Here is a 12,175-nt window from a genome sequence, read left to right as displayed (position 1 = left end):
AAACACAGAGCCTCCACAAGGACCTAAGTGAGCCTAGCGGCCACAGGGCCCGTGAACCCAAAATAACAGACGGGGGACAGACAGGGAGAGCTCTATCCCATCAGACTACTGAGGAAAAAAAAGAAAGCGAGATCCCTGGAAGGGAACACGTAGACAGAGACCCAGACCAAAGGTCGTACTACAAAGGTTTATACTCCTGAAAATAAAATGTAAGGGACCTGCGTGTCCATCCAACATGTGGGCCTGCGAGCCCGAACATACCGATGCATAAACTTAACCTACTGCAACCCTAAGTCATATGAATACATGCAAAACTGTGGCCTGCGAGCCTCGTTGTACATTGCTGAACGAAAACCATATAAAAAATTATATTTACAAAAAAAAAGTATGGTGAGGATGGCAACTATCAGCCCTTAATATAGTGTTGCCAGCAGTTTTTTCCTAAATCCTGAGGTTATGATTGTAATCTTCTTCCATTGCTTTATGGTCCAATTCTGACTCTCATGTCCCCATTGAATGCGTTTTCAGCTGAGGACAGGGATAATCATGGGGACTCTAATGTGATGCAGTGTGTTCTGACAACTTTATATCATGGGCAGCATTATGTTTTTCAGCAATTTGAGTTACAGAAGCTCTTCTGTGTGATTGGGCCAGACAGGCTAGCCTTCGCTCCCCACGTGGATCAATGATCCTTAGATTTGTGCAATTTGTTTCGGTACGAATGTAAATTCGGATGAATTTCGGGAATTTGGACGCTTTCAAATGTCGGAATTGCCGTGCCGAATTGCCAAAGTCCTGAACCGAATTGGTGAATTTCTGAAAAGTGGCAAAACAGGTGAGGGAGGGAAAATTAATGGATTGATGACAGGAATCTAACCCTAACCCAACCCTAACCATAGTAGGGTTGGGGTTAGGGGTAGGGTTAGGAGTAGGGGTAAGGTTAGAGTTAGGGGTAGGGTTATGGAATTGCCGAAGTCCCAAATTTCGGAAGTGCCGAACCAAATTTTTTACCCATGCACAACTGGTTCATCAGTTGTCCTTCCTTGAAGCAGTTTTGGTAGGTACTAACCACTGCATACTGGCAACACCCTACAAGACTTGCCTTTTTGGAGATGCTCTGACCCAGTTGTCCAGCCATCATTATTTGACCCTTGTCAGAATCACTCCAACCTTTTTGCTTGTGCATTATTCCTGCTTCGAACACATGAAATTCAAGAACTGACTGTTGACACTTGCTGCCTAATATATCCCACCCCTTGACTAGTGTCATAGTAACGATATAATCAATGTTATTCACTTTACCTGTCAGTGGTTTTAATGTTGTGGCTTATTAGTGTATTTGGAATAATGTATGTCAGAGGATTACAGAACGTGCTCAAACCACCAAGGCATATTCAGTTTATCCTCAATGTGGATTCTATTCATGCTCCCTCCAGTCTAATATTACACTGTGTCAGGGAAGAAACTTGCATCTAGCAGGCTATAGAATTTATTATTAAAAGGAGGTTCTTGCATTTGTTTTAAGTCATCAAGATACACAGCATCTGCGTTGAGTTCGGCCGTGACCAGGAAGTGACTTTATATGGCATCGTAAAAGGATCGAGAACATTGTCAGGGCTATTCAGTAAACAACCAACTTTGTCCAGACCGACAAAACGTGGTGAAAATCACTAAAAATTCTAACCGGATAAGCAATTCTCATATTTACCAAAGGCAAATTTGTTTAAAATTCAGTCGTTCTGATCAAGTCTGCACCATCTGGTCACATGCATTCAGTGTCAGCTTTAAATTCAGTATTTTCATATCCTAATCCTACATTACGTGAAAGATCTACACAATTACAAAGCACCAGTCAGTGGATGAACAAATGCATCCAGTCATTTTAAGAAACTTGCATATAAGCAAGTGAACTCTAAAAACTAGTAGCAGCAGGAAAATACGGTAGTTAAAATCTAAATCCTCAGCAGTGCAAGGGTTAACCACGTGGCAGCTGGCCATGGCATGTTACCAGCTGACACAGTCATTTTTTTTATTTTTTTAAAAATAAAATAGAAGCTTATAGAGGCCAATATGATCCTCATCTAACTTTGGGGACTTTTAAAACGTTCCTCTTGCCCCCATCTGCCATGCTGGAGATTGGGTCTTATCAATTATATCGTTACAGTAGCACAACTTTTGCCAAACAACAGTCTAGGTGGCTTGTTGACTCACAATAAACTTAATAAAAACACACACGGTCATAACAAAAATAACGTGTGAGTCATACATACACAAAGACTCTTGTCTAAAATCAATAAACACGAATAACACACACCCTGTACATGAAAATGACCAGTGGTAAGATAGCTGGCATGGCGTTCAAACCCTATTCTACAGCTTTGTTAATGTTTATGTTTGTCAAACAAAGTGTGGTTATAGAGACTTTTATAAAAGGCCCTGCAGAATTTAATCATGATATACAAGATATTGTACAAAAACAAAAAACGAACAAATCCAGAGCTGAAATAATAAATTATAAATAAATATTTTATACAATTATTGTGATATGGTGTGTGACTGCACCAATAGACCTGGCTTTTGGGTACGCTAAGTAAGTGTTCATTGATTATTTAAAACAGCCAGGGGAAAATGACTCAAGCTTCAGATAAGCTTAATTTGCTACTGAGTGAATCTTTTAGATGGAGAAAACGCCTCCTTAAAGCATCCACATTGCTTACAGACCAGTTACATATGCACCTAATCTATACTCGCCTCTCCATTTTTATGGTCTCCTTAACAGGAAGGTAATGTGTCGTTGGTTATTTTTTTCCCCATAATGCCATTTGGTATGAGGCAGCCATTTTTGCTAAAAAAAAAAATAAATTCAATATAGTACAGACAACAATGAACCAAAAATAAAGAGTTACTGAGATTTATACTGCATACATAGGTGGTGCCACGCAAGCCAGTATATAACATAAATAATTATAATGCCCTGTGGAATGTTTTAGTGATATACAAGCAATAATGTGGATAAGATTTTCCCCAGATTTACAGGATAGTTGCTTGGGATATGGAACGCCTCCTGTAAAGAATCATTAGTGTTGATAGCCAAGGGCCACGGCTTTAAAACCTGTCTGAGCGTATCTCCCCCCCAAAGTGGAATTGAGAGGGAGCAAGTAGCATATCAATCAAATCATATATGCGTAAATTAATAAGTTTAGGAACATATGGAAACAAAGTATTTATTTTTATTTAGCACCCGTTCACCCTTCTTCTTAACATCCTGCTTAGAAATATCTTTCTTATATTAATCAGGACAAGAGAGCATGTTAGCGTAAGTAATTCTATATTACATTAGACATTTACACACAAAAACACCTTCTCATTGCATCCGAACACAACAAGCATTTCACACATAATATTATTAAGAACTCAGAAGGTGAGAATTCTCTTAAAGCAACATTTCTAAAGACCAACCTTGTTATCTCCAGAAGTACTCTTTAAATAACAGAAGGGGTCAAGGATAAGCAACTAAGTGCTGTTAGCTATCCCATTATACATGCATAATTGTCTGTAATTATCTCTTTGTTTTCTATGACAGGAACACCATTTTCATAAAAGAAACAATAAATGCTTTTACGTATGAATGATAGAATGCTTAAATAGAAAGACAGAACGTAACTGTCACAGGTTTATTTACTAAAGGGAGAATTTAAAGTGAATTTCAAATTTAAGGTTAAAATAAATAAACTGGAAAATTCTCTAAGTCAGATAGGCTTTCAGTTTCTATACTCATGCACTTAATCTGTCACTTTGCTATTGCTGTACTGCCTCGCAATGAGACAGTCCTGCTAAAGTCTCAGATTGGTCCCCAGACTGCCCAGTTACAAGCAGGGCGTTGTATAACGCAGGGCAAACTGGCAGCTGCCCCGGGCCCTGTTACCCAAAGCAGCTGCACCGTGGGCCCCGCTGGCCTCAACCATCCTGTGGGCTTCTGTCAGCAGGGGCCGGTCGCACGTTGAGGCGCTTTAACAGCGCGACCGGGCCCCTTGCTTTTCGGCAGCCGGCTGGGAGGAAGTGATGGCCGCACGTCACTTCCTCCCACAAAGAGAGGAGCACGCGCCGGAGAGAAGAGTAGGCAGAGGGGAGGGTAGTTGGCTGAGAGAGCAGCCACCAGCAGGAAAGCCAGCCTCCAAGGTAGGAAACTGGAGGGTGGTTTTTAAAGTGTAAAGTGTGTGTGTGTGTGTGTGTGTGTCAGTATGTCTGTAAACTAAAAGGCATCCAGCAAACTAAAACTCCCAACTGTCCTGAGTTCAGCGGGACAGTCCAGATATTCAGTTCCTGTCTTGCCTTCCTGTCTACTGTCCAGCTTTTGGAAAAAAACAGGGACCTGTACCCAGCATTCACAGAATTTGAGCGCATCAATACACACGCTCACGCTAGGATTAGGGCACGAGGACCCTGTAGTGACCACTGAAACTGTGCTCCCTAAAGAGTCTGCCCTCAGTGGACCGGCCGGCATGAAGGACAGGCAGCCTGGTGTATATTTACGCCAGGCTGACCTGCCATTAACTCAGGTGGACTCACCCCTTTTCTGGGTGGTTCCGGGTGCCTTTAGTAGATACGGCAAAGTTTTGATTGCAGAGATAAAACACACCTCTAGTGGCTGTCTTCTTGACACCTCTAGTGGCTTCTTCTTCTTCTTCCATGGCAACAACTGAGTTTGACACTTATGTTAATCGTAGGGAAGCATTGGATTCAATGCTTCCTTATGAGAGGCATGTGATTGGACAATCGTAGAGTTCCACCTGCAGGACGACTACACTATATGTGGAGTGTGTGGCAGCACCAAGTGAGTGTCGGTTTGGGTAAAAAGGTGGAAAACCGTTTTTCACTTTTTTTTTTTATTTAACTTGGGGAGCGGGGGCCTAAATAGTGAAGTGAATACTATAGCATTAGGAATAAGTGTTTGTATTCCTAACGCTATGGTGCTAATTTATATATTTTTTGCAATAATAATTATTGATTTTTTTTTATAACATTCCACTTTTTTTATCTGCTCAGCAGCCATTTTGGGTCAGAGTCTACTAATATCTGATAAACTGTTGCTCAACCTTACTTGCCGGCAGCTGCAATTTTACAAAAAGCAAAGGACAACCCTTCCCCACCAGGTAACATTGTGGTGTTGATGAGATGGCTCTCATTCCCCCAGTCAAGATCTGGATACGAGTCCTTATCTTGGGTATTGTGGGTATTGGGCAGGGAAGCTGGCTGGTACCAGCATTATTTTTCTCTACTTATGTGTTAATTTAGTCAGCCAATGCGTGGAGCAGCAGTGAGTGATGGGAAGCTCTTTTCCTCAGAGAAGGGAATATGCAGGTGGTTTCTACCTCGATACACATATAGTCTCTTTTGAATTTCTGATATTGACCTTGGCTTGCAATTTCACTTTGAATATGTCTGGTATCCTGACTTGGAGTATTTATTTGTATATCTAAATTTATCTAGTCCTGACCATGGCTATTTCTGACCGTGTTTTTATTTTTATATAATACTAAGTCCGATCACTCTAAGGCTCGGTAATACATCTATATCCCTCTATTCATATCCCGAGCCCCTCTGAAAGGATCTAAGCAGTCTTACTTATACCTACCCTATATCCAGAGCTGCTTCTGACCCACTTACCGAAACGCCAAAAATGGCAAACACCCTTCTTGCAACTTCAAATAGAGGGCTATCCACAGCTCTACTGCTTCTTTCTAGTCACGGCTTGATGAAGTTCTTTAGCGCTTCTGGTGAAAAATAAGGAACCACTACACCCAACAAGCCTACACACCGAAAGGGAAATAGGGGGACACGCAGTTGGTGATAGTGAGGCCCCCCTCGGGGTGAAAACATTAAGAAGAAACACCCTCAACCTTTTGCCCGCCTGTCTAAGCTGAGAGACAACGAGGCTTGGCCTCCTCGCATCGCCCACGTGGGTGGAAGTTTAGCCTCATCCAGTGATGACTGCTATCTAAACCCTCCGTCCTCCCCCAGATGGGGATAGACTTGGCCTCTAGAAGTGTTCTAGTCTGTGGTACATTGATACCTGCCCTTGCGCAAGCCTGGGGGGGCACCCTGGTCCGGAATCTACCTTGGACATGAAACAGCATTGGCGCTCATGGGAATCAGCTGAAGTTGCTGAAAGGGCTGTCAATTGAGTTAATTTTTTACTCGATAGCGGACAACATTTTATTTGTTCAAATACCTGGCCACTCATTTTCATTTATTTTTAGATAAGCGTTTTCTTTTATTATTGTGGTATGGTTTAATAATGTTCTATTTCCTCCTAGAGGTTACATTCTAAGTCATTTCAGCTAACATGATATCAAATACCTATATTTTTGTGGTTCTAGAGCAAGCATGTCAAACTCATGGCCCACAATGAATATCTTTGTGGCCCAGCGAGTCGCAAGTTTGACATGCTTACTGTTAAGGCAGAGTGGGGAGAGCAGGTGCCTACTCTGCTAAAATTTACCCAGCCAGGGGGAAGAGGACGCTAGAGGGAGTTCCGTCTGTTCTTCCTGCTCCTCCTGCTCCCTGGCGCGCGCCCTCTGTAGTGATGCTGGGTGCCGAAATATGACGTAATCATAAATCACTAAACATCGCACGTGAGGGAGCAGTGAGGAGCAAGAAGGGAGATCTCCAGAGAGAAGATCCCCACTGCACCCCATGGAGATAAATAAAATGATTTGTGAGTGTGTGCAAGAATATGTAAATGTGTTTGTGTGTCTGTCAGTGAGTGAGTGTGTGTGTGTGTGTATGGGTGTGTCAGTGAGTGTGTGTTGGTCAGTGTTGCGATGGCTGCAGCTGAACAGTGGAAGACCTGGAGGTGCACTGAAGCACGCAACGCCACGTTCCGATGTGATATCAACATGCTCCACCTTCACAGGGTTTCAAGGAATAGCGTGAGGATATGCTTTGGCAAAAGGTGCAGCCGGCACCACTGGGGGTATACCAGAGGCTGAACTACAGAGTCGCATACTGGCAGCGGCAATGTGTGTGGTGTCTGCTTGTTGGCAAATATTGTTTTTTTGTTTTTTTTATATATATTTTTTCAAACGGGGGCCGGTGTTTAGTAGAGGGGGTTCATAGGATTTAGTAGGACTGAGGTTTAGAAGCCGGAGATGCCACTTTTTTTTTATACTATACCTATGTATCTATGAAAATGTACGTTTTTTGGGGGGGGATTTTTGCAGGCCACATAAACTTAAAGGGACACTATAGTCACCAAAACAACTTTAGCTTATTGAAGCAGTTTTGGTGTATAGACCATTTCCCTGCAGTGTCACTGCTCAATTATCTGCCATTTAGGAGTTAAATCACTTTATTTATGCACCCTCGTCACACCTCCCTGCATGTGACTTGCACAGCCTTCCTAAACACTTCCTGCAAAGAGTCAGCTAATGTTTACACTTCCTTCATTGCAAATGCTATTTAATTTAAAATGTATTATCCCCTGCACTGTTTATAGCTAGTTAGACCCCACAGAAGCATTCTGTGTATGATTAAAGTTCACTTTAGAGAGCAGGCAATAAGAACTTTCAAAGTAAGTTACATCTAATTGAAAGTGAAACCATTTTTTTTCATGCATGGTGTGTGAGTGTGTGACTAGGACTGCATGGACAGAAACAACAAGGGATTTAACTCCTAAATAGCAGAGATTTGAGAAGTGAGACGGCAGGATCATGATCTATACACTAAAACAGCTTCCTTAACCCCTTAAGGACACATGACGTCATGATTCCCATTTATTCCAGATGTTTGGTCCTTAAGGGGTTAAGTTTAAGTTGTTTTGGTGACTAAAGCATTCCTTTAAACCTATACGACATAAGTAGTTCTTGCTGCCTAGTGTGCTATTTAGCATCACTTACTAATGTTTCTTATGGTTACATAATTGCCTTAGGCATCACATTTTGTTCACTGACTAGACCTGTCAGCATAGCAACATTATCCAGCATGTTTCTAGTTTCTTAAAAAAAAAAAAAAAAAAAAGTGGTAGATTTTCTTAGGAGTCTATTTTCCTATGTCTACCAAAAATGTACTGTTCTTGTTTTACTTAAAATAAATAAATAATAATAATAATAATAATAATAATAATAATAATAATAATGCAACATTAACAGGGTTATTTACTAAAGTAAGGATTAAAAAAGTTCTATTCTAAAGGGAATTTAAATGAGACTGTATGCACCCAGACCACTTGAGCTCATTGAAGAGGTCTGGGTGCAATGTCCCTGTCCCTCTTAGTCCTGCAATGTAAATTATAGCAGCTTTAGAGAAATTGCAATAATTACATTGCAGGACTAAGACTGCCTCTAGTGGCCAGGCGACTTTTGGTCGCCTAACTGACGTTGGACATCATCATGCTCTGCATGAGGACATCCAGTGTCAGTAAAATCCCCATAGGAAAGGATTAAAGCAGTACTTCTCTACAGGGAGGGTCTAATACACTTGCGTTGCTCACGGCAAATGCGTATTAGCCTCTCCCACAGGGTGATGTTGGAGAAAGCGGAGCACCGACGAAAAATTGGGTAAGTACAGAAAGTGTTTTTAACCCTTTCCATGTCAGAATGGGGAAGGAGGTAGTCGCGTTGCGCAAGCGGTGGAGCGCCAGAGAGAGTTATAGTGTAAAGAATACAACTTTGTATTCCTTGCACTCTAGAATCGCTTTAAGATTAAAATAGTCAAAATTGAATAATTCTAAAATCAGCTCTGCTTCGAGCTCAGCTACTCTGACCTTAAATTTAAAATCGACTTTGAATTCTCACATTTGTAAATAACTCTGTAAGACATTGAACAAGAGAGTGCAAAGTTGACTGAGACAGACAAAGCTGACAGAGAAAGAGGTGGAACCCCTGGAGTCACACACATTGACCAAACATACAGACCACATAGAGACCCTTCTACTCATACACACATATAGAAAAGTACATACACACACTGATCTTTCGTACAAACAGACAAACCATACAAACACACACAAGGACACTGAACAAAAACAAAATACTGATTGAGAACAGCAAACACACAACCCAACACCTCCTCCTACCAAGTCTTACAAGTCTATAAAAAAAACAACGAAAATCACCATTCTTAGCAAATAAATATGGGGAAATAACAAGAAAGCATCATACATTGTGTGTATCTAAAGGAGGAGTCTACATTAGGGAGATGCCAGAGAAGATAAAACAAGCAAATAATAACAATTCAAGAAAGACAGCAAAATCATGTCAAACTGGTCCCGTAATGAAAGTCTATTAATGTTTCCTAACTTGAATTAAACAAATAAGATAAAGTTCCCATCAGGAACAGTATTTCATTGCTCCATCCCTCTCCACTCTTCGTATCAAAACGGGGCTGCCTACAACCACTGGCGGATTCAGAGCCTTATCTCGGGAGGGGCACTCATAGATAATTTAAAGAAACAATCCAGGCACAATAACCACTACAGCTCTCTGTAGTGGTTATGGTGTCAGGATGCCGTGGTGCCCTCCCAGAGTAAATATTCAAACCAGGGGGGGGGAGGGGGGGGGGCAGTGGGAACACTGTGAATGGGGCCAGTGTGTGTATGAGGGTGTAGTGTGTGTATGGGAGTTTAGTGGGGGCAGTGTGTGTATGGAGGGTGAAGTGCTCCCCCCTGGATCCACCACTGCCTACAATGTATTCTCAAGGAGTACCAGCTGGTGCATTAAAATGAGTAGTCTGCAGATATTGTTGTCACAAGTAAATAAGTACAAAAAAATACCTCTTCATAAAGTAGCATATATCCTAATGCACCCAGATTTCAAAGGAACACATGGGGCACCAAAACTATGTAAATTAAGTTGTTATGGTGCCTGGAAGTCCTGGACACCATTTTACATTTCTCACAAAGTTTTCTCATTAGGTGGCTAGTAATAGGCTGTGAGCATTAGTTGATACCTTCAGCTTATCACCAGTACCCAGTTCAAGGCTCTTCCATATTGGAGCAGAGCAGTCTACACAACTTGGGGTTAAATGGTTTACCCCATGTTTAACCTTTTAAAGCCTCATAGATTGTAAACTTGTTTGAGCAGGGCCTTCACCTTTTGTCTCTCTTATATTGTATTTGTGGTCGGTTAATATCGTATAGTGAAATACCTTGTGATTGGAATTAAGTCGGTGTGGTGTGCCGGAACCGACGTAGAGGGTAGGCCTGAAAAAGAGGGCCCCCCCGAATGAATTGTATAAGAGGGAGAGGTGGGTGGGGTGAACAGCGTGCGTACGGCAGGTAGGAAGGGGGGGGAGTAGCGTTTATATGGAACGCTAACTCCTCCCACAAATACAGGCCTTACGGCCTTAAAACATATCAATTACTTGTCAAATATCACAATTCTATCATTGTCAAGTGCAGCGGAATATGTTGGCGCAATATAAACGCTAAAAATAATAGTGAGAAAGTGCCCAGGATCTTCAGGCACCATAACAACTTCACTGAGATGATTATGGTTCCCAAGTCTTCCTTTATGGTGAAAAATGTTCTACGGCAGTTTCGCTAAAAGTGTGGAGCTGAGTCCGTTATTGTCGCCTGCCAGGATTTTTTAATATTATTATATCCCAATAATTAACAAATTCATATAGGTGTGAAAAAATAAATATTTAATGCAGAAACCCGCACTTTTTAATCCTGCAATGGTGTGCCCACATGTTAGCTCCCTGACCATCATTGTTATAATCTTTGTACCTGGCAATCAACACACAGAAAACATACATAATGAAGCAATGTTTATACTTATCCTGCTCATTTGCAATATTTGCCTTAGCTGTGCCTGACCAGAACTGGAAAGTGATATAAATTTGCTAAATGTTCATTGTAACCGGTTTAAAAGAAAATAGTGTCAAGTGAAAAAAAAAAACCTTAACTCAAAGTATAGGTGACTGTCAGAGTTTTATTAAATGGTTTAATTCCAAGATAAGTGACAGTTCCTCTTTAAATCTATACACATTATGGATACATCATGTCAACATTATATTTGTCAGCCAAAATACAGATAGATTATTTACTAAAGACCTGTGAGGTCACCGATGGTTTACTAATTATCCAAAGTGCATTTTTTGTATACTCTGAAATCTAACAGTATTCTAATTGAAATTTCAAAGAATGTTATTTATTTTAGAATAGCCTATAATTTAAAGTACAAAAACCGACATGTTAAAACAATCCAGTACTAAAACACAAGTTACATTGGGACAATCAGCTATACATAAAAAAAAAGAACAAATGTGTTTATAGAACAGCAATCCCCAGTATGACTTGCTGAAATTGTAGTCCAGGGCAGAACATGTTGTGGCAATTGGCACTGATCTCTCCATCTATTGCTACAAAGCACCCATTATTGAACAGATTTAGAATTCTTAAGCCATACTTACTGGGAGATAAAGCTGATGACATTTTAAAGTCAGTATCTAGTTTTTACAGAGCAATAGATATTTTTCTCAGACCCATTTACTAACAATGCGAATTCCTGCTACTCAGTATCATTCATTAAATACTTTTCAGGATACACCCACCATCCCCACAGACCTTCCTACCTGGTTTGCTGAGATTGTATCAATTATGAAGCCAAACTGAAAGATTTCGTCTGACTCGACCATTTTAACCATTTAGAAGAGTCCCCTTTGTACTGCAATAAAGAAAAATTCCTTCTGAGAGCAGGTGGACCGCAGAGCTTGCAATCTAATGTAGACCAGTTTGGATCCTCACACATCTGACAGAAAAAGTCAGGCTACAGACTAGAGCCAGAATATTTATGGTTTTGGATTACAAGCTATTTGAGATGAGCTAATGGAAAAATCAAAATAAACTTGATATGCTGTGATGATATCAACAATTCATGACAAGCAACCCTAGCTGTGTGAGGAGCCAGCACCGCCCTTACACTGCCTCCTCCCCTCTCCTAAACAATGTGTCCCAGTGCAGATATAACCATAGGACTGGAATAGACTGGTATAGGGAGTGAAGGGGGTATCCAGTGATTATAACAATCTGCAGACACATAACACAACAGAAATCTACATGTCAAGGAAGTTGCTATCTGGCTACACTATCATTACATCATTTTGGATAACACTTCTTAAGGATAGCTGCATGCAAAATCACTGTTAACATCACTAGGTTTTAGTGTCAAAC

At 40.9% G+C, this 12,175-nt stretch overlaps 1 protein-coding gene across 2 annotated transcripts in view; it reads right to left on the bottom strand.

The window, feature by feature from the left end:
• Window positions 1-11,671, bottom strand: part of TRIM36 (tripartite motif containing 36) — a 75,085-nt gene extending 63,414 nt beyond the window's left edge. For both annotated transcript variants that reach the window (XM_063454097.1, XM_063454099.1), the window contains exon 1: window positions 11,578-11,671. In XM_063454097.1, coding sequence (XP_063310167.1) covers window positions 11,578-11,649 — 72 coding nt within the window. In that variant the 5' untranslated portion in view covers window positions 11,650-11,671. The remainder of the gene's footprint in view (window positions 1-11,577) is intronic.
• Between the last annotated feature and the right edge of the window lie 504 nt (window positions 11,672-12,175).

This window comes from Pelobates fuscus, chromosome 5 (assembly GCF_036172605.1).
Source record: "Pelobates fuscus isolate aPelFus1 chromosome 5, aPelFus1.pri, whole genome shotgun sequence".
NCBI classification, from domain to species: Eukaryota; Metazoa; Chordata; class Amphibia; order Anura; family Pelobatidae; genus Pelobates; species Pelobates fuscus.
Note: the sequence above shows the minus strand (reverse complement) of the source record. Positions and strands in the feature narration are given on the sequence as shown.